At 43.7% G+C, this 23,248-nt stretch overlaps 2 protein-coding genes across 4 annotated transcripts in view; one reads left to right on the forward strand and one right to left on the reverse strand.

Annotated features, from left to right (window-relative positions):
* ZCCHC9 (zinc finger CCHC-type containing 9) lies at window positions 1-9,759 on the forward strand. The gene is made up of 6 exons (XM_007518736.3): window positions 1-116; window positions 1,769-2,171; window positions 6,637-6,787; window positions 7,036-7,128; window positions 7,565-7,633; window positions 9,183-9,759. The coding sequence occupies exons 2-6, from the start codon at window positions 1,794-1,796 to the stop codon at window positions 9,299-9,301; spliced, it is 810 nt and encodes a 269-aa protein (XP_007518798.1). The 5' UTR covers window positions 1-116; window positions 1,769-1,793; the 3' UTR covers window positions 9,302-9,759.
* Window positions 9,760-20,256: 10,497 nt separating this feature from the next.
* The window catches only part of ACOT12 (acyl-CoA thioesterase 12), a 45,343-nt gene continuing 42,351 nt past the window's right edge, over window positions 20,257-23,248 (reverse strand). For all 3 annotated transcript variants that reach the window (XM_060201106.1, XM_060201105.1, XM_060201107.1), the window contains one exon: window positions 20,257-20,862. The gene's annotated coding sequence lies outside the window, so the exon portion shown is untranslated. The remainder of the gene's footprint in view (window positions 20,863-23,248) is intronic.

Consider the following 23,248-nt stretch of genomic DNA (forward strand, 5'->3'; position numbering starts at 1 on the left):
AGGACGTGCTTCCGGCTCGGAGATGACGTATTTCCGGCTCGCCAGTGTCTACGCCGCGTCCCGGGAACTGGGCTCTCTGGCTGACGATCTCCGCTGCTCTGGAGGATTCAGGAGTGGTGAGAAGTCGGCGGCGGAGGGCGCGAGAGCTCAGGGTTTCCGGATGTCAGAGCGAACCCGCCCGACACCCCGGGTGCGGTCTAGGGAGCTACCGACACGGCAGCGGGGCTGCTGCGAGCGCCTTGGCGCGGGGAGGGCCGGGAGGGAGTGCGGCTCGGCCGGGGCGCCGTGGACACGGCTCTGCGCATGCGCCCGCGCACCCAGGCTGGAGACCCCCGCGGGGCCCAGCTGCCCGGTGCGCGGCGCTCAGGTCCGCGAGCAGGTGCACGGCCGGCAGGTGTGACCTTCTGCAAACAGCCCGCGGGTTCAGGGGCTGGGGCTGGGGCTGGGGCGTCAGCAGTGACAGCTGCCTCGGATGGGGCCCTAAGAAGGCGTGTCTGCATAATAGAGGGGGAAGCCCTGGGCCCTGCACCCTAGCTGGCTAGTGGCATCACGAGAACTGGACCAGCTTGTTTGTTTGTTGGTTGGTTGGTTGGTTGGTTGGTTTAACTGTGAGGCATCCGTCTGGAAGTGTTGTCACACTTTGGTTTACTGTAACGACCAGAATGCCTTTGGACAGATGGCTGGATAAATAATAATGATAATAATAACAATAATAAAAGGAGACATATACTCCACCGAGTATCATTCAGCAAAAATAATTCAATAAAAAAAAAAATCAGATGACATTGTGTCTTTTGTTATAAAGTGGATGGAACTGGAGAAGGTGGTGCTCAGTGAAAGTAATTATGCGAAGGACAACTCCAGAATGGTGTCACTCATATGCGGAATGTAGAGACTTGATCATTCGAATGTGAAACATTATGTCAGCCTATATTTAGGACTGGGAGAATGACAGTGGTTATCTGTGGAGGTGGGGACACAAACTTCAGGTGAGAGGAGTGGTGAAAAGATCAGAAAAAAAAATGGAAGTGCTGTAAGGACAGACTTCCAACGACACACAGTATGTGATGTGTACCTACCACTGATTTTGCAAATTATTTACATTAAAGATAGGCCGAGCAAGAAGCTGGGAAGAAATTTTCCCAGGGATTTAGGGAAAGGAAACGGGCTGGGGAGACAGCCTAGTGGTTATGCAAATGACTTTAGTGCCTGAGGCTCCAAGGTCTCAGGTTCAATCTTCAGCAGTGCTCTGGTAAAAATAAATAAATAAAAATAATAATTAAAGAGAAAGGAAACGAGACCAAATGGCTGAAAAAACGGCAGCACTTGGGAAGCACAATTTCATACAATTATTTGATTTAAACTTTGCAAAATAAATTCGGTTTCAAATTTTATCTTTTTGACAAGAGACCTAGACACCACAGCACTAACACTTTTTCCAGTGTGGTAGGCCGTGTACTTGGAAAACCGTCCAAGTGTGCTCTCTCACCACCCCAATGCATTCAGTCTCTTAGTGAACTGTCTTCTGATTTTTAATCAGGTCTTTATATATGCCTGTTTGTGTTGTTTAACTGGTGTGGTAGCTTTTCTATAGAGTCCTGACAGCACATATGGGTATGTCTGGGCAATATATTGTAGAATTGAAAGTTAAATATCTAATGAAAACAAATAGTGTCTTTGATAATGAAAACTAAGGTAGGACTGACTATCTGGGATACAGCATGTAGGTTTTCTAATTGGCGAGTAACCATCCCTCCTTGTCTCAAAGACCCTAAGGCACAGCTGATGAAACCATGACCAGGTGGGCACGAGCTTCTACGACTCAGAGCAAGAGACCCTTGCCTGCAACATCATGGGAGGACATGAAGAAGGGACCCTTTGAGGGGCAGAGCCAAAACCCGCCAAAGAATAAGCAAGATCAGAGGCTGCCCATTAGAAATGACACACCCCAGGCAAAGCACAAAAAGAACAAGAAGAAAAAGGAGTATTTGAATGAAGATGTGAACGGCTTTATGGACTACCTCAGACGAAACTCACAGACGATTCACAGCGGGGAGCTGACAGCCACAGATAGTCAGGAAGTAAGGGAAGAGATTGCAGTGGCTCTGAAGAAAGACAGCCGTCGGGAAGGAAGACGATTAAAAAGACAGGTGGCAAAGAAAAACGCAATGGTAAGAGCACCGCTTCATACTTCATTCCAGAGTATCGCTTCATCCGCCTAAAACGTAGCCATATACTTGAGCGTGTATATTAGCGGTCTGCTGCCGCCGTGAGCATCTTTGTCAAGGCCTGGGAACCGGCATTGGACTTCTTCAGCACCTCTTTTCTGTACTTGATGGACTGATCATCATGTTACAAAGGTGGTGACTTATTTCCCTTTTGTTGTTTATTTTTATTATTTTTTAAAAATTATTTTATTGTACCAGCACGTTAGTCAGCTCTGGCTTTTATGGTGGTGACTGGGGATTGCACCTGAGACCTTAGAGCCTCAGGCATGAGAGTCTTTTTGCAGAATCATGAATGCTATCTCCCCCACCTTTTTTATTTTTCTTTCTGTTTGTTTGTGTTTTTTAATGTTTTACTTACTGGATAGAGACAGCAGTCTATAGGTAGGGGGAGATGGAGAGAGGCAGAGAGACACCTGCAGCCCTACTTCACAGCTTGTGCAGCTCTGCCCTGCAGGTGGGGTCTAGGGGCTACAGCTTTTGGGTCCTAGCGCATTGTGCTGTGCACTCAGACAAGTGTGCCGCCACCCAGCTGCGTGTGTCTGTCCTATGGCGAGAAAACCGAGGTGCAGGCAGGTTGGACATCCTGCTGAAGACCACTCACTTAGCTAGTGGCAGAAGGGAAATTGAAATCTAGAGACTGACGTCAAAAACCGATTTTCACTCATGCCTTCTTTTTGTTGTGGTGGTAGTTATTATTATTGATGTCGCTGTTGGATAGGACAGAGAGAAATGGAGAGAGTAGGAGAGAAAGACAGACACCTGCAGACCTGCTTCACTGCCTGTGAAGCGACTCCCCTGCAGGTAGGGAGCCTGGGGCTCGAACCGCGATCCTTAGGCCGGTCCTTGTGCTTTGTGCCACGTGCGCTTAACCCGCTGCCCTACTGCCTGACTCCCTCACTCATGCCTTCCAAGAGTCTTTTTTCTAACAGACATTGGTTGGGGTAGGGAGGGGGGAAAGGGAAAGGAAGGTTAAATACAATACCTGGGTCTTCACACATTGTAACATACTCAACCAGGTGTGCCACGCACGCAGGGGGGTGGGGGGGCCGAGGCTCATTCTAAACTTAAGTTACTGAAAAATAAGAGGTTGTTATTATTATTACTATCATTACTTTTATTTTTTGCCTCCAGGGTTATCGCTGGGGCTCGGTGCCTGCACTATGTATCCACTGCTCCTGGAGGCCACTTTTTCCATTTTTTATTGTTATCGCTGTTGGATAGGACAGAGAGAAATTGATAGAGGAGGGGAAGACACAGAAGGGGAGAGAAGGATACCTGCAGACCTGCTTCATTTATGTTTTTAAATAGGATAAATGGAAAGTAAGGGCATAGTCGCAAACATATTTTTATTTTGTCTATTGAATTCCCTTTTAAAAAACATCTATGCCAAGACAGGCAGAGTAGCTCGCCTGGATAGTGTACCTGCTTTGCCTTGTGTGCGAATCCGGCTCAGCCCCCATCCCCACCCCACCCCCATCCCCACACTGGAGGATGCTTCAGTGCTACTTCTACTGTCTCTCTCTCTTTCTCTGTGTCTGTGAACACTTTAGCTCGGAGAAGTGAATCCCTATTGACAGCAAAAAATAGATAATAAACCTATTATGATGATCATTATCATTATTGCCTCCAGGGTTATCGCTGGGGCCCGGTGCCTACACTATGAATCCACTGCTCCTGTGGCCATTTTTTTTCATTGTTGTTATTGTTGCTACTGTTACTGTTGCTGCTGCTGCTGTTGTTGGATAGGACAGAGATAAATTGAGAGAGGAGGGGAGGACAGAAAGAAAGAGAGTAAGACAGACACCTGCAGACCTGCTTCACCATTTGTGAAGCGACTCCGCTGCAGGTGGGGAGCCTGGGGCTGCAACTGGCATCCTTGCACTTTGTACTATGTGCATTTAACCTGGTGCGCTACCGCCCGACCCTGAAACATACTTATTTTTTTAAAACAAATGAACTATTTTTTATTCAGTGGATACAGATACAGGGTGGGGAGATAGCACAGTGGGGAGAACCAGACTTCCCTGCCTGGGGCTCAGATGTCTCAGATTCAGCCTTCAGTGTCACCATAAGCCGGAGCTGAGCAGTGCTCTAGTCTCTCTTACTCAAAAAAAAAACATCACTTAAAGAAAAGAAATACTTGTACTGTAGCCTAGGAGGTGGGTAGTGGATCAAGTATTAGACTCTTAAATATGAGGTCCTGAGTTGGACCCCTGATCCCTGGCATCAAATAGGCTCTCATGGTTGCATCTCTCTCTCTCTCTCATCCCCATCTTCCATAAATAAATAGTCTTATAAGAAAAAGTCATAAGCCTTTTTCCAGCTTAATAAAATAGCTTAAATATCTACCATCTTAATTATGCCTGATGTTATATCATTACAACAGAAAATACCCTTCTAATTGCCAGGTAGGGCGCACAGCAGACAGACCTTTGTTCATTTTTGTCTTGGAGCCAAATGATTCACCTCAGTATAAATAATTCCTTTAAAATGTATTGTGGGTAATTTCTAAAATCTAATGTTGTCTCTGAGGGCTGGAGAGATAGCATAGTGGTTATATAAAAGGACCTTATATATTTTTAATTTTTTTAAATTATCTTTATTCATTGGATAGAGACAGCCAGAATTCGAGAAGGAAGGGGGAGATAGAGAGGGAGAGAGACGGAGAGACACCTGCTTCACCACTTGCAAAGCTTTCCCCCTACAGGTAAGGATTGGGGGCTTGAACCCTAGTCCTTGCGCATTGTAACGTGTGCTCAACCAGGTGCGCCACCACCCAGCCCTAATTTTTTTTTTTTCACTTCCAGGGTTATTGCTGGGGCTCGGTGCCTGCACTACGAATCCACTGTTCCTGGAGGCTATTTTTTCCCCTTTTGTTGCCCTTGTTGTTTATTGTCATTATTATTATTGTTGTTGCTGTCATTGTTGTTGGATAGGACAGAGAGAAATGGAGAGAGGAAGGGAAGACAGAGGGAAAGAGAAAGACAGACATCTGCAGACCTGCTTCACTGCTTGCAAAGCGACCCCTCTGCAGGTGAGGAGCTGGGGACTTGAACCAGGATCCTTACGCTGGTCCTTGCACTGTGCACCATGTGTGTTTAACCTGCTGAGCTACCGCTCGGCCCCTGCAAACGGACTTTGATGCCCAAGGCTCTGAAGTCCCAGGTTCAGTCCCCTGATCTGAAGCAGAGCTAAGCGGTGCTCTGATAAAAATAATCCTATCTCTGAATATTAAAGGATGTGTATGAATCTAATAATATGCTTTTTTCTATAAGCTCTCCTGGTAATGTTTAAAGTTTTATTTCATATAAGTAGTTGAGTTATGTAAAGAGTTTCACTGAGTGAGAGAAGCCAGTGTACTACTCCTTGTACATGTGGCATCAGGGACCCCACCACATGGGAGGGTAGCTTCAGTGCTCTGGTGTGTGGTGTCTTTCCATCTCTGTATCTCTGTCTGTCTGAAAAAGTCAGCCTGACATTCCAGTTCTCCATTCTGTCAGCTAAGCTATTTCCCTGACTGTACCCATCGATTATGTTGGAGTGATGGGAATCACTTGCTTTCCTAATTCTCACAGTGCCGGGGCTTCACGCAAGTGTGATCCCACCACTCTCTGGCTGACTCTGTCATTCCCGTAGAGAGAGGGAAGGAGAGAAAAACACTGCACCTCTGCTCCATCATCCATGGGCCTTTCCCCAGTTCCTAGTGCTCCCGAGCCATGCCAGCTAGCTGCTGGTCCCCAGATGGCACTTGACGTTTGTAGTCTTCTGACTCAGATTTATTCAGTTATGTGACCTTTACTACTTCAAGTATTTTCAGCCATGATGTTTGGGATTGTTATCTCCTGCAGAAAACTCAGCTTTCCTTGTCCAGAATCCTCACTAAGTGCTATCTGCTAATTCACTTAAGCAATCAGGAAGCCATTTATAACTTTTACTCTGAGAGCACTGGTTTAATGGAGAACTTACAAAAGGTACTCAACTCAGACTTGCCAGTGGAAATGACATGCCTTACTGTTTAGCAAGCTGTGGATAAGCATAATTGGATTTCAAAAAAGAGCTACATAACTTTAAGGATGTCTTAAAGGTACTTTTTAAAAATTTTAATTGTATTAGTGACTTAATATGGGTTTATAAAACCATAAGATAACAGGGTTATAATTCAGCACTGTCCCTACCACCAGAGTTCTGGATCCCCATTCCCTCTGTTAGAAGCTACAGTAGTTCTCACAAGGTCACAGACATGGACTGACTATTATTTCTATAACTACCTGTCTATATATTTGCCCATTTCTTCCATGGTCCTATCCTCTGTTTTTTTTCCAAATCACTTAAAGGTATTTTTGATTACAAGAAGTGATAAGGCCAGTGTAGTTGTGCATTGTGGAAACTCAGCATTTTGTTTTCCTAGGTGTGTTTCCACTGCAGAAAACCTGGCCATGGAATCGCAGACTGCCCAGCCGTCCTTGAGAATCAAGACATGGGCACTGGCATATGCTATCGGTGCGGTTCCACAGAGCATGAAATAACCAAGTGCAGGGCCAAAGTGGATCCAGCTCTTGGTATGTTTTTCTTCATGTTAGTTTTTGGTTTGGCTAATGTCTAAAAGTGGCCAGGAAGTAGTAACTGGGCTTATCATTGTTGATAGATTTTTGTTATGAGTACTCCACTTAACATTTGGAAATCACAGGAGATTAAATTTTGAGTTACATATAAATCTATTTCTATTTGACATATTTTAAATAACATGAATTATTATATGATTCACAGTATACATAGCTAACTTAATAGAAGCTGTTGATCATTACAGGTGAATTTCCTTTCGCAAAATGCTTTGTCTGTGGAGAGATGGGACACCTATCCAGATCTTGTCCTGACAATCCTAAAGGAGTTTATGCTGATGGTAAGTACTATGAACCTTTGCATTTCAAAAATGCTAAAGTCGTTGGCCACTTGAGAATCTGATAAGAACTATGGATATCCTTTAAAAAAAAATGCATTTGTGCATATATAAGAGTTCACAGATCTTTGCCTAGTTCATCAGGGCTAAGATCCACATATTTCTGCAAGGATTCCAGGGCACTCTAGAGAACAGAGTGTCTTCCATTCTGTCTTCTTTCTCTCTCCTCCTCCTCCTTCTGAAGACAGATGCAAGAAATGACGCTGCAGTTTCTGGTCTGTGAAGTAGAGAGGAATGGGGAGCAGACCTCTTAGTAAGTGTAGCAGTAGCTACCTCGATCACTGGCGAGGTTGTTGGAACTGATTAAAACTGGAAGGTTCACAGAGGCACTGAGACTTGTACGTGTCGGAAGCTTATAGTCATTCCGTTCTTTCCACAGGGGGTTGCTGCAAACTGTGCGGCTCTGTGCAACACTTTAAGAAGGACTGCCCGCAAAGTCGGAGTTCAGGTGAGGGTTCAGGCCTCCTTGCATAGGGGGTGGGGCTGCTGTTTCCTCTGTGCCTTCACTGTTTGGCGACATTCGCGACTGAGGTACCACTGAGTGTAGAGCAGCCTGGCTTCCTGTGGGAATAGGGACTCATTTCTCTGTGGGCAGTAGGCACAGTACTGAGTGACCAAGCATCAGTTCCTACTTTCAGGTGGTAAAAATAAGTGGCCAGGTGCAGAGAACCCATATTTTATAAAGCAGCTTTGTCCCTCAGCATTCCTACTTGCTGAATAATGAATTTAATAACAGAGCTCGTTCTGGAACTTAAAGTAAATACTGATTTTGCAGAGAGCACATAAATATGAAAATAACTCTGTCTCTATCATTGAATCTACTCACATGTACTTTATCCCTGAGGGATTTAGCTTATTTTGCACAAACTGCTAAAATATTTTTTTAAAAAGTTCATCCACTCAGAATTTGACCTATAATATTTATTTATTTATTTATCTTTGTTTATACTTTTTGCACCACTTGGGAATGAATTCTAGCTCCCTGTGTGCAGTAGTGACGCTGAGAAGCTTCCTTGGCTGAGTTTTGTCCGTTGTCTGATTTAAAGAAATAGAGGAGTGGGGGAGGGAAGACAGATAAAGAGAGAGAACATCATAGCATCACTGGACCATCTACAGAGTCACCCCTCAGGTGTTGTCTAAGATGGTCCCTGGGGTTCCCATGAGCCTCTTACAAGGCAAGGTACACACTCTACCAGGTGAACTGTCCACTGGCTCATGGCCAGCAACTACCTCCTCCTTAAAATGCTACCCTTGGTCATCAGCAATGCCACGAATGCTCACTGTACCTGTGACTGACTTGGGAGAATTGGAGACCATCACTATCTAGTTTATTAGATTTGAGTGAGGACAATCCCGTGTGAAAGAAAGCAAGCCAGGAGGACGCCCAGCAGTTCTCAGGGAAGAATCATGCCTTTATTATAGTCATAGTCTTTCACAAATCATCTTCTGCCTGTTCTCACCTTCCTACCCCAAGCATTTTAAGTCTGAAGACCAAGGGTTCTCGGTGACAACTTGTCTGGAAGGAAATAATTTTTACTATAGCGCAGACAGCAAGATTGAAGCAACGAGGAGGAGTTTGAATTCTCCCTCCCAGGAGGATTGCCACTTCCCAAATGACAAGACTGACAAGCAGATGTTGTATAATTTTACAGGTGGAATTTTGTGCATTTAAAACCGGTGCTCCGTGAGCCTTGCTGTTTACAGACTCCTGGAACTCATTGACTGTCTAATGCTGAACTCTGGGAAAGAATGAAAGAGCTTTCTCATCAGCGTGTGCGTTGCGAAGCAGTTGCTGCATTTTCCTAATTGGGATGAGAAATTGCCAGCGATACTCTGAAAATCAAGGGTTATAATCAATTATAGAGCTGCTCACTTCTCTCTAGCGAGGGAGTCTTCCCTCCTTGTTGTTATTCCTGTCAGCACTGCTTCTGTTTTTAACCAGTACTGGTCTAGGTGGATGCCTTTAGTAACTTGTTTTCTCTCGTGCTCCTTCACAGATCAAATGGTTACAGTGGGCCGGTGGGCAAAGGGAATGAGTGCAGACCACGAAGAAACGCTGGATAGGCCTGAACCACAGAAACCCAAAACAAAGACACCAAAAGTCGTTCACTTTTGACGGCAGTCAGTGCCGTTGTCAGTTACCTCCCAGATACTGCGTCTGCCTCATAAGCAGCAGGTCTAGATCCCAGATCCCAGTAGAACCGAGTGTGGTCAGCTTCCGAGTTCGAACCATCAAGCAGGCCTTCCAGCACTGTTCGAGAAGATCACGGAACGAAAATGCATATCTATAAATATCGGACTCTCTAAAGAAACTTGTTTTATATCTGATAGAACTTGGGTGTGACTAAGTGGTTAAATACTTGATTGTAACAATCATCTCTTCTTAAAAACAAAATTATGCATTCGTGTAAACCACATCTAAACTAAGGGTAACTGCTTTGCAGTGGGAATTAATTTTTGGAAAATATCATTTGAAAATGAATTTTTAGGGGGGAGTTCTATGTTGTTTTCTTGGCTCAAAGTATTCCAAATACTCCATTTATTATTATAATAAAAATGTGTAAGTTTCCAAAATGTGCTGTATTTTTAAAATAGTGACCAAAGACTTGTTCATTTTTTTTTTTTTTTCTGAATATCTGATTCTGGACAGAGCTGCACTGCCCACTGATGTCCATAAAGCAGTCCTTAGGAGGTATGATCTGGGGTCAGCACAGCAGCTCACCTGACGAGTAGTGTACTGGTCGGCCATGTGCGTGATCCAGGTTCAAAGTTAAGTCAGGGTGCTATGATCTCTTTTACTTTCTCTCCCTTTTTCTCTCTCTGTCTCTCTGTATTAAAAACGAGAAAGGAAACAGCAAGCAGGACCTTATATGAATCCTAGGTGAGAATGAAGCAAGGGTTGTTGCTTTCAGTTCTGACATAAAGAATTTCTAACGGGGCTTAAAATTGAATTACTTTCCACACTAGCTTTCTGTTTGCCCTCGGACTCTGTGAACAGAGATTTCTAGCAGGATGACGGCAATCACAGGTTGTCTCTCAAACGTCATAGCATTTTGTTCCTGTTGGAGATGAGTCAGGGTGAGCTGTAAGTATCACCGTAATAAGGGTTAGAACAGTAATCAGAGACCCATTACGTTCTTTGTTTGATTTGATGAATACATGCATACTTGATACATATATTCCACAAAGCTCAAAGCTTCCATGGCACTGTCTAAATAGAATGACTCTGGTGGCTTGTGTGTACCTTTTGGAATTTTACCTGATTAGACCCATTTGTGACTGAGGGAAGTGGTTGTGATTAGTTACTGATAATTCAACAAGAAAATATTTATCAAGGTAGAAAAGAAAAAACACCTGTTTTCTTGTTGGTGCAGCTCAACAGTGCTAGCCTTAATAAGAGCTGTTCTTTTATTGTCAGTGAGAAAGGAGAAACATGGTGACAGTATACTTACTGTTCAGCGTCCCAGAGTGGAGGAAAATGAGTGTGTTGAGAAGGAATTGCACAAGCCATACAGCTGGGGTGGGTCAGCAGTGCAGCCTTAGTGACACAGGGCAAACCAACCCACAGAAGCAGAGAGAAATGGAGAGAGGAGGGAAGACAGACAGGGGAGAGGAAGACACCAGCAGACCTGCTTCACAGCTTGTGAAGTGACCCTTGCAGGTGGGGAGCCGGGGGCTCCTACCAGGATCTTCACCCCAGTCCTTGCACTTGGGGCCATCTGAGCTTAGCTCACTGCACTACTGCCCGGCTCCCTGTTTATGTATTTTTTCAAGTTTAAAAATGTACTCTTGAGGAAGGGCAGTGGCACACCTGGTTTAATAAAGTGCAGATTACCATGCACAAGGACCTGGGTTCAAGGCCCTGGTCCCCACCTGCAGGGGACAAGCTTCATGAGCAGTGATGGAATGCTGCAGGTATCTCCATATTCCCCCTTGTCCCCTCAATTTATCCCTGTTCTATCAAATAAAATATGAGCAATCTGCTGGGATACAGTTTGCATACATATACATGGATTAAAATTTTCATTTTAAGTCTAACAATTAGGAAGTTTTATACAGATTTTATTGTCATTTAAAAATGCATTCAAGTCAGAAACATAAAACTAGGGGCTGGGTGGTGGTGCAGCTGGTTGAGGGCACATGTCACAATTTGCAAGGACCTGGGTTCGAACCCCTGGACCCTCTCTGCTGGAAGGGAGAAGCTTTGCAAGTAGTGAAGCAGGGCTGCAGGTGTCTCCTGTCTCCCTCTCTATAACCCCTATCCCTTATCCCTCTTGATTTCTGGCTGTCTCTAGCCAATAAATAAAGACAAAACATTTCAAAAGAAAACATAAACTATAGCCATATATATATATTTTTTTAAATATTTATTTTTATTTATTTATTCCCTTTTGTTGCCCTTGTTGTTTTATTGTTGTAGTTATTATTGTTGTTGTCGTTGTTGGATAGGACAGAGAGAAATGGAGAGAGGAGGAGAAGACAGAGAGGAGGAGAGAAAGATAGACACCTGCAGACCTGCTTCACCGCCTGTGAAGCGACTCCCCTGCAGGTGGGGAGCCGGGGTTCGAACCGGGATCCTTATGCTGGTCCTTGTGCTTTGCGCCACCTGCGCTTAACCCGCTGCGCTACAGCCCGACTCCCAGCCATATATTTTTTTTAAGTGTCTAGTTGTAGCATTAAATAAACTTGACTGTGTGACCACCTCTACTCTTCATCACTCCCTGAGAAATGTTGTCCTCTACTGTGTTTTACCTCGATTTCAGCTACTACAGCTGTGTAAGTGGGAGCATACAGTGCCGTCCTTTTGTATCTGGCTCATTTAACTTAGCAGAATATCTTCCAGGGTGAGCTATAGCTTAGCCTGCATCAACATCTCATTGACAATTTTCATCTCTTTTCAGGCTGACAGTTATGCCATCTCGCACATTTTTTCGTGTCATTTGAAAAACATACACTCAAGCTAGGTATACAAATCTTTTTTCATGAAGTTAATATGGAAAGACTATAGGCAACTAGGGCTATAAACATTTAGTGTTCATCTTTGGAGGGGGAAAAAATGTCCCTTCTGTCAGCTCCTGAGTTCTGAAGAGTTTCAAAACTCACTTCATCAAGACCCATAAAGAACTATTTCCAAGTGGAAGTTGTTAAGCCCCAAAATCTTAATCTTAACCAGAGTTGGAGGAATTATTTCTTTTTATTTGTATTAGTGATCTAATAATGATTAACAAGATTGTTAATCATTATTAACAAGGGTACAATTTCACACAGTTCCCACCCCAGAGTTCTGTATTCCATCCCCTCCACTGGAAGCTTCTCTATTTTTCAGTCCTCTGGGAGCATGGAGCCAGGATCATTATGGGATGCAGAAGGTGGGAGGTCTGGCTTCTGTAATTGCTTCTCTGCTGAACATGGGTGTTGGCAGGTGGATCCATACTCCCAGCCTGTCTCTTTTCCTAGTGGGGCAGGATTCTGGAGAGGTGGGGTTCCAGGACACATGGGTGAGGTTGGCTTGTCTGTCCAGAGAAATCAGGGTAGAGCCATACTGGCATCTGCAGCTTGGTGGCTGAAAAGCATTAAGATATAAAGCACGACAAATCGTTTAATAAACAGAAACCTAAAGGTAAGAATAAAGCAGCTAAAATTAGGGGTCTTCATGTGGAAAGAAGCAAGGAGTTTCACAGGTGCACCCTTGAGGCTAGACTTTAGTGGGGCTTCTAGTTCCAGAAACATTCAAGGAAGATGTCAGACTAAAGGACAGTTCTTGGTATCGGGGCTGGTTCTGTGACTGTGTCCAGGATAAGGATGCCTTCCGGTGTTGTGAGCTGCAGTGCAACTAGTTTGCCCAGTGGCAGGCACCTCCTCAAGTTAAAGAGACCAGATGTGCAGCCGTCTTAGTCCTACAGTCATGCCCTCACACACCTCAGAAGGAAGGTGGGGGTGGGACCAGGAAGGACAGAAACCTCAATCACTTTTCAAGAATTACCATCACAGGGGCCAGGCAGTGGTGCAGCTGGAAGGAAGAATAATAGAGAGTCATACAATGGCAGATAAGTTCGGATTTTGAAGTATCAGATGTGTAATTATGGGTAGTTGTGTGTAAGCTAGCAGTGTATGAATTAAAGTGATAGAGAATTATATATTTTTATGAAGGGAAAATCTGCATATTTTAGTTTGTCAGTGAAATGAAAAAGATATAGGTTTTTACCCATTTGAAGAAAATTTGTCAAATATCTAGTTTGTGTGTTTGGTTGTGTTTTTTTTTTTCCCTCCAGGGTTATTGCTGGGGCTCAGTGCCTGCACTATGAATCCACTGCTCCTGGAGGCCATCGTTTTTCCATTGTTGTTGTTGCTGCTGTTGTTGCTGCTATTATTGTTGGATAGGACAGAGAGAAACAGAGAGGAGGGGGAGATAGAGAGGGGGAGAGAAGGATACCTGCAGACCTGCTTCACTGCTTGTGAAGCTTCTCCCCTGCAGGTAAGCTTAGAGCCAGGGCTTGAACCCGGTCCTTGTGCAAGTCAATGTGATGTGTACTTAACTGCCAGGACCCCTTAAATTGGGTTATTACTGAGTAGAGAGCACTGGGCAAAATATAAAGTTTGGTTCTCATGAAACTCACCACACCCTCTGCAAGGTTGTCATCTTTCTCCTCCGTTGGACCTTGGGTCTTCAATTCCCACCCCCTCCCCCCCTTTCAGAGTCCTGGGATCTACAGTAGACCCCAGCTAATCAATGTTTCACTCTGGGTTTTTCCTTTTTATTTTTTTCTTTTTCTTTTTCTTTCTTTTTTTTTTTTTTCATTTCTTAAATTCTGTCTGTGAATGAAATCTTTCGGTATCCATCCTTCTGGATTTTTTTTTTCTTTCTTGCTTATTTCACTTGACATTATTTTTTCAAGTTCCATCCAAGTTGTAGCAAAAGAGATTTCATCATTTCTGCCAGCCGAGTAGTGTTCCACGATGTACATCAGCCATGACTTCCTTACCCACTCATTCTTCCTTGGACATTTGGGTTGTCCCCAGATTTTGACTGTTACAAATAGTGCTCCCATGAACACGTGTGTGCGCGGTTTCTTTGGGTAGGTGTCTGTTCTTGAGTTACATTTGTAGGAGAGGAATTGGCAGATTGCATCCTAGGTCCGTCCTTAAATATTTTGCGACATCTGCAGACTGTTTTCCACAGAAATTGGACCAATTTACATGATCACCAATGATGTAAAAGGGTTCACTTTTTGGGGACTCGGCAGTGGTATGCCTGGTAGAGGGTATATGCTACTATTCTCAGGGTCATGGGTTCAAGCCACTGGTCTCCACCTATGAGGGGAAGCTTCATGAGTAGTAGAATGATGTTTCGTTTCTCCTAGTCTCTGTCTCTCCCATTTCTCTGTCTTTATAAGAAAAATGATAAAAGTATATATGTATACATACATATGCATATATATACTTTTTCTTTCCCAGAGCACTGTTCAGTTCTGGCTTATGGTAGAACTCAAGCTTGAACCTGGGACAGCAGAGATTCAGTTATGAAAAGTCTTTTGTATAACCATTATGCTATCTCCTCAACCCAGCTTCTGTTACATTTTCAACATGGAACTGATATGATTTGCTAAAGGAAGGAGGGTTTATATCTCTCTATCTCCCCTTCTCCTCTCTCTGTCTCTAGCCAATAATAAATAAAGATTTAAAAAAGAAAAGTCCTTTCTTACTGTTTATATTTTTGTCAGTGAAGTATTTTCTGAAGTTGGTAAATCACAGAAAGAGAGAAGACACAAAAAACTTGGAAGAAGAGGAACCAGTGTGAACTAACAAGCTCACAGGGAAAGGCCATGGGATTATCAGAGTCCTGAATGTCTTTTTGTTGTTTTAATTATTATTTTCTGATAATTTATTATGATAAGACAGAAAGAAACCAAGGGGGAGAGGGGATAGAGAGACACGTGCAGCCCCTCCTCACCACCTATGACACTTTCCTGGGGGTGGATACAGGGACTTGAGCCCAGGTCCTTGTACAGGGTAATCTGTGCACTTAGTCACGTGTGCTACCCCACTGGGCCCTCTGAATGCCCTTTTAAAGTTTGTGCTCATAAGTTTTATTTGAAATCAATTTCCATTTTCAGATGCTCAGAGAAGTAGTTAGGCCTATTCTGTTCTGTTCCATTCTGTTCGATTCCAGTCTAGATATAGATAGATAGGTAGATAGATAGATAGATAGATAGATAGATAGATAGATAGATAGATAGATAGGAGAGAGAGAGAGAGAGAATACTGAAGCTTCTTTCACTGCCCTGGAGAGAGAGAAAGAGAGAGGGAGAGAGACTACTGAAGCTTCCTTTACTGCCCTGGAGAAAGAGAGATGGAGAGAGAGAGAGACAGAGACAGAGAGAGAGAGAGACTACAGCACTGAAGCTTCCTTCACTGCCCTGGAGGCCCATGCATGTGGATGGCAAAGCAGCACATTATCCCAATGAGAAATTCCTATCACCCGCCCAAGCTGGTTTCCGCCCAGGAAGATCTACCTGCAAACAAGTCCTGGCCCTCTCAACTTACATTGAAAATGGATTCCAGAAGAATTTAAAGACGGGTGCTGTCTTTGTTGATCTCACAGCAGCCTATGACACGGTCTGGCACCGTGGTCTCCTAGTCAAGATCTCAAGATGCCTGCCTCCATGGGTGGCCAACACTATATCGTTTCTTCTCCAAAACAGAAGATTCCGGGTGCATCTGGGTGACAAGTCTAGCAGATGGAGACCTGTCTCAAGTGGCCTCCCCCAGGGCTCTGTTCTGGCTCCTACACTATTTAATGTTTACATCAATGACCTCCCAGAAACTTCTTCAAGGAAGTTCATCTACGCCGATGACATCTGCTATGCAACTCAGGCATCCAAGTTCGACATCCTTGAGGAAAGACACGAAAGACATGTCTCTGATATCTGATTACTGTAAAAAATGGCGACTAATCCCTAGCAATGCAAAAACGGTATCATCTGTTTTCCATCTACACCATGCCTCGGCCTCGCGTGAGCTTAATGTGCGGCTTGGCGATACGAGAATCCGGCATGAAGCCCAGCCAGTCTATCTTGGCGTTACTCTCGATCGCACCCTGTCATTTCACGAACATCTCATAAAAACTGCAGCAAAGGTGGGCGCGAGCAATAACATCATTGCAAGACTGGCCAGCTCCTCATGGGGCGCGAGCGCTGCCACACTACGATCATCATCTCTGGCATTCTGCTATTCCACTGCAGAATACTGTGCCCCAGTATGGTTCCGTAGCCCCCATGTCCACTTGGTCGATTCCAAATTATATTCCTCCATGAGGATCATTTCTGGAACCATCCGTTCCACCCCGGTTCCATGGCTGCCAGTTCTTAGCAACATCACCCCGCCAGATATTCGTCGGGATGCGGCATCATCTAAGTTCATTTCCCACGTCTACGCTCGACCGGACCTGCCAATATACGCGGATATCTTCGCCCACCCTGTCCAACGCTTGACGTCTCGTCACCCAATCTGGTCCCCTATGCCTACACTGAACTTCTCTGTTCCAGACTCTTGGAAACAGAGCTGGCAGTCAGCTGAGGTCAAGAACAAACACCTCGTCACAGACCCCTGCGAGCGTCAACCCGGCTTTGACCTAGCACGTTATGATCGGGCCCTCCTCAGTCGCTATCGAACAGGCCATGGCCGGTGCGTCGCTATGTTCCATCGCTGGGGAGCCAGAGACGACCGGAACTGCCCCTGCGGCTCCAGACAGACTATGACCCACATAGTCAACGACTGCCACCTCTCCAGATTCAAAGGAGGTCTCGAAACTTGACATCAGGCTCCACCTGACGCTGTGGACTGGCTGCGGAAGCAGGGCAAACGTTCGAGGAAGAAGAAGCCTCCCAGTGGCCTTTCTCATTGGCTCTTCTGACCTGCTCTCAAATATCTCTAACGGGTCACCATACAAGAAAGCAAACTTGTATTTTATGTATAATTTGCATAACATTTATACTTGTAAGTATAAAGTGAGTTGGTGATTGAGTTTGTCAATAGCCACAAGACAGTGACCAACTCATTCACCAACTTGTTAAAAACCTCAGAACTGTCACAGTTCTTGCCGGTATCCCACTTTTGCTTTGGAGGCAAAAGATGGTCTTATTCATTGCACAATAAATAACGGGGGTGTCATCACTTTATTTTCTTTCCCCTGCCCCACCCTCAATTCCCAGAAGGTGACAGAATGGACCCAGAGGTATGCTGTAGACATCTTACGTTCGAGTCAGAGTAGAGGAACCCCAAACTTAAACAGTCTTGGAGCTGCTAATTAGCCAAGTCTGCTTCCCTCAGAAAATGAGCAGTTACACCAAAGTCATGTGGTCACCTATCTACCTAGATGTTTGCGGAGCTCACTACAGAATCAGCAGTTGGATGTGTGTGATAGTCTGGTGTACAGATTCAAAGGATGAATTGCTTCTCCTTTTAACTACATTTAATTTTTTAAATTTTCCCTTTTCTTGCCCTTGTTGTTTTTCATTGTTGTTGTAGTTATTACTGTTGTTATTGATGTCGTCATTGTTAGATAGGACAGAGAAAAATGGAGGAGGGGAAGGCAGAGAGAGGGAGAGAAAGATAGACACCTGCAGACCTGCTTCACCGCCTGTGAAGCGACTCCCCTGCAGGTGGGGAGCTGGGGGCTCGAACCAGGATCCTTCTGTCAGTCCTTGTACTTTGCGCCATGTGCGTTAACCTGCTGTGCTACCACCCGACTCCCTCCTTTTAACTATATTAACTTAAAGTGAGTGAAGAATAAAAAAAAATTAGTGACTGTCACTTTAATAATTTAGAATCATACATCTTATTATTTTATTTTATGTTTTTTGATATTTACTAGAACACTGCATAGCTCTGGTTTATGCTGGTGTGGGGGATTGATTAAGCCTGGGCCTTTGGAGCCTCAGGGATCAAAGTCTCTTTGCATAACCATTATGCCATATACCCCTGCCATAAATTTTAATTCTTTTATTAAATTTTTTTTATATTTATTTATTTTCCCTTTTGTTGCCGTTGATGTTTTTCATTATTGTTGTTGTTATTGATGTCGTGGTTGGATAGGACGGACAGAAATGGAGAGAGGAGGGGAAGACAGAGAGGAGGAGAGAAAGACAGACACCTGCAGACCTGCTTCACCACCTGTGAAGTGACTCCCCTGCAGGTGGGGAGCCGGGGGCTCGAACCAGGATCCTTATTTCGGTCCTTGCGCTTTGTGCCACGTTCACTTATCCCACTGCGCTACCGCCCGACTCCCAATTTTAATTCTTAATACATGTTTTCCACATGTATTTTCAAAAAGAATCACAAGCATACCAAGGAAATTTTTCAAATATTATCTCTAAGAGGTACAGTAGAAAGTATGGACAAAATCATCAGAGAAAAAAAAATTTTTGATTTCTATCAAAATTATTTAACCTTTCCTGGAGGTGTTTAGGCATCAGAACAAATTGTATTCTGATCAATTTCCACATGGTCCCCGTTATTTCTTCCTTTAAAGAGGTAGCAGAAAAAAATGATTATAGATCTGAAACTCAGTTGCTTTAAAACCTGAAAGACTTCAGAGGAATGTGATTGCTTTCTTTCTTTCTTCCTTTTTTTTTCCCTTCTTTTTCTGTGATCTTCCTTTCTTAGTCAAAAAACTTTTGATTCTGTTAGAAGTACTTGAAAACCTTTGCCATCAAGGAAGGCATGAAGTGGTGAGTATTCCTTAAGGATACTTTGACACTCAGAAGGGCTAAAACAAGCATGGAGACATTTTCATGTTCCCTCTAGCCTTAATCTCTGGGGAGCTGGGGTGACTGATTATGAACTTACTTAGCTGCTTACCCCTGGAAACTGCTATGTTTGCTTAAAGCTAACAAGGTTGTCTTTAATTCAGCTGCCTTTAATTTTTTCTCTCTCCTAGTCTCTCTTCATTTTGCTGCTATTCGTAGAATGTACCAGAAACATTGCTCTCTTAGAGCTTTTGCTGTCACTGTTCCTTCTGCAGAAAACAGGCTACATCCAGACATCCTCCTGCTTCCATTCTTTGGTCATCAGAGTTTCAAATGGTCTTCTCTGATGCCTGCCTACTAATCAGCATGAACTGTTACCTCCCAGCACCTCTTCTGCACCCACCTTTACACTGCTTTATTGGTTTATGTGATGCTTGTCTCGTAATATCCTATATATACTATCTTATTTTATTTACAGTGTGATCAAGACACGTCTGGTCCTTGCTGTACCTGCAGTGCTCAGAAGTCTCTAGTTCAAGCTAGGCTATCAAATACTTATTCAGTGAATGAATGCACTAACAGACATATTACCATTAGAAAGGAAATGCAGACTTAAGGATTACTGAATTTTACAAGGAGGCCTTAGTCAGTTGTGGCAGGTTTCAGGCAATAGATTGTTAGCTTTCTGGAGTGGTCTAAATAGAGCCTAAATACAATGCTATCATTTTCCTGTCTCATGTCCTTATGAAATGTCAAGACCGGGGCTGAGTGGTGGCGCACCTCTTGAGTGTCCACATTACCATGCACAAGGATCCAGGTTTGAGTCCCCAGTCCCCACCTGTAGGGGGAAAGCTTTCTGAGTGGTGAAGCAGGGCTGTAGGTGTCTCTCTGTCTTTCTCCCTCTCTATCTTCTCCTATCCACTCAGTTTCTGACTGTCTCTATCCAATCGATTTTTTTTTTTTAAATCTCAAGACCAAAGCAGCACTTCAGTGTAGCCCACGATGACTAATTCAGGGTGGATGAGCTCTGTATCTTGCTTGTAAACCTTTAGAAAGTGCAGAAGGAAGGGACGAGTTGGTAGGAAAACAACAGGTCCTGCCTGCATTGAAGACTGGAACAAACTGAAAATGGAATTGTCATTAAAGCATTACGTCTCCACTCCAGTACGGTAACTTTTAGTAGCATTAGAATTGTAGCTAGTAGCACTGAAGAACTACTTTCTAAATTCTATGTAATTTTAATCAATTTAAATCACAAGGTAGGGTGAGTAGTTATCCTTGTCAGTACAGGTATAGAATATCCTTATGTCATTACTTTATCTCATTTTATTTTTAATTTTTTATTAGTGATTTAATAATGAGTAACAAGATTGCAAGATAACAGAGGTACAATTCCATACAGTTCCCATCACCAGAGTTCAGTGTCTTATCCCCTCCATTGGAAGCTTCCGTATTCTTTATCCCTCTGGGAGTATGGACCAAAATTCTTTATGGGGTATAGGAGGTGGAAGGTCTGGCTTCTGTAATTGCTTCTCTTTTATTTTAATTTAAATTATCTTTATTTATTTATTGGCTAGAGCAGCAATAAATTGAGAGAGGAGGGGGAGATAGGAAGAGAGACAGAGAGACACCTGCAGCCCTGTTTCTTCACTTGTGAAATTTTCCCCCTGCAGGTAGGGACTCGGGGCTTGAACCCAGGTCTTTGCACACCATAGTGTACGCACTCAATCAGGTATACCACCGCATAGCCCTGTATTTACTTCTTCGCTGGACATGGACATTGGCAGGTGGATCCATAACCCCAGTCTGTCTCTTTCTCTTTCCCTAGTGAGTTAGGGCTCTTGGAGAGGTGAAGTTCCAGGACACACTGGTGAGGTCGTCTGCCCAGGAAAGTCAGGATGGCATCATGGTAGTGTCTGCAACTTTGTAGCTGAAAGGCAGTAAGATATCAGGCAGGACCAAGTGTTTAATAAACAGGAACTCAAAGGCAGGAATAGAGCAGCTGAAATTAGCAGTCTTTATATTATCCCTGTGTTATTAGAGTAGGAATACCTTTATGCCTAAAAATGGCCCATCTAATTTTAAATCTTTTCCTTTACAATATTTCTGTTAATTGCTCAGGGAAATGTTTGAAAAGTTACAAATTTGAAGAAAACCTAGGACAGACTACAATGGAAAGTTTCTTAATTTTGTGAGGAGTCTGAAATGTTAATTTACGAGGTTTTAGCAGAATGTAAGCCATTTATTGCTTATTTTTTAAAATCATCTTTATTTATTTATTGGAGAGAGACAGCCAGAAACAAGGAGGGAAGGGAGAGGTAGGTGGGGGGGGGGCAGAAAACTGCAGCCCTGCTTTACCACTCACAAAGCTTTCTCCCTGCAGGTGGGGATTAGGGGCTTGAACCTGGGTCCTTGCACAGTGTAGCGTGTGTGCTCAACCAGGTGGGCCAGCACTACCTATTGCTTATTGTTTATGTTTTTTTGAGACAGAAAGATCTCAAAGGTGGGAGAGAGAGAGAGAGAGAGAGATCTGCAGTACTGCATCACCACTACTGAAGCTTCTCCTCTGCAGTTGGAGACCCAGGGCTTGAACCTGGATCCTTGCACACTGTAATATGAGCATTCAACAAGGTGCACCACCATCCAAACCCCAAAGTGAGCTATCTCTCCAGCCCTAGTTTAAAATATTCTTACAAACCTTTCTACTTCTGGTACGTAATCTAATCTCTCTCTATGTGTGCATATCAATGTTCATTATTCTTTCAACTCTAACAGCACTTTATAAAGGAAATGTTGAGCGGTCGGGTTGTAGCGCGGTGGGTTAAACACACGTGGCACAAAGCGCAAGGACTTGCGGAAGGATCCTGGTTCAAGTCCCCGGCTCCCCACCTGCAGGGGAGTCACTTCACAGGCGGCGAAGCAGGTCTGCAGGTGTCTGTCTTTCTCTCCCCCTCTCTGTCTTCCCCTTCTCTCTCCATTTCTCTCTGTCTTATCCAACAACAATGACATCAATAACAATGATAATAATAACCACAACAATGGTAAAACAACCAGGGTAACAAAAGGAAAAAAAAATGGCCTGCAGGAGCAGTGTGGTGCAGACACCGAGCCCTGGCAATAACCCTGGAGGCAAAATAATAATAATAATAATAATAAATAGTAATAATGGAAATGTTGTTCATAAGGTATTCTTATAATCACATATGAATATTAGTTCATAACATCAAAGCACAGTGCACCCACCAAATTCATGGCAATGAAAACCTACCAATCGGGAGTACTACTAATCAGTGCCAGGGAGAGAGGGCAGTCGAGATTTGGCAAACTAACAGCACACTGTCTCACCTCTTAAGTCCTCCCCATTCTAATGGAGATGTCCTTCAATTTGTTTTACGATATCGTGTAGAGGAGGCCAACGTAGCTCAAGCTAGTTTGTCTGCCAAGTGCGGACAGATCACAGAGTAGACTAGCGACTGTCAAAGTCTCAATAAAGTGCTAACCTACAGACTGTGAAAGGAGTGCTCAGTGAATATTCTCTGTCTCTGCAATATCACATCTTGTAGATACTTTGTGTGTGTGTGTGTGTGTCTGTGTGTATAGCAATAGATACTAAATTGGTCAGCTACCTTGAATATATGTTCAATGACACTTGTAAAGTAGTTGCTATCATTCAAATTGATTGGCTTCCATTATGTTTTAATTTCTTTCTAATTTAGAGCTCTAAAACATGCCATACATCTTGTCAGCTGCCCCTGACATGCACATGCCTGCTGTACACCCAGTAAGCCCACACTATTAATCAACTAGCCAACTCATCACTTTTTTATTTTATTTTATAAAATTCCAAGCAGGATACATTTCACTTCTGTAATCTACAAACATGTTCACACATGTTTAACCAAATTCCAACCATTTTACAGAATACACAGTATTGTATATAGGCAGTTTTCTTTTTTTAATTTTTTAAAAAATATTTATTTTATTTATTTATTCCCTTTTGTTGCCCTTATTGTTTTATTGTTGTTGTCGTTGTTGGATAGGACAGAGAGAAATGGAGAGAGGAGGGGAAGACAGAGAGGAGATGAGAAAGATAGACACCTGCAGACCTGCTTCACCGCCTGTGAAGCGACTCCCCTGCAGGTGGGGAGCCGGGGTTCGAACCAGGATCCTTATGCCAGTCCTTGTGCTTTGCGCCACCTGCGCTTAACCTGCTGCACTACCGCCCGACTCCCTCTTTTCTATTTTTTTAATACCATTATCCAGGACCTTAGCCAGGGAGTCCTGGGGTTCCCACACAGGTATGATGGGCCTAGACC

Source organism: Erinaceus europaeus, chromosome 11 (assembly GCF_950295315.1).
Source record: "Erinaceus europaeus chromosome 11, mEriEur2.1, whole genome shotgun sequence".
NCBI classification, from domain to species: Eukaryota; Metazoa; Chordata; class Mammalia; order Eulipotyphla; family Erinaceidae; genus Erinaceus; species Erinaceus europaeus.

Bases quoted from the DNA above. Each gene is read 5' to 3' on its own strand.
- ZCCHC9 (XM_007518736.3), top strand. From the start codon at position 1,794: ATGACCAGGTGGGCACGAGCTTCTACGACTCAGAGCAAGAGACCCTTG. The intron at 2,172-6,636 runs GTAAGAGCACCG...TTGTTTTCCTAG, and splicing joins TGGCAAAGAAAAACGCAATG to GTGTGTTTCCACTGCAGAAA. The intron at 6,788-7,035 runs GTATGTTTTTCT...TGATCATTACAG, and splicing joins CAAAGTGGATCCAGCTCTTG to GTGAATTTCCTTTCGCAAAA.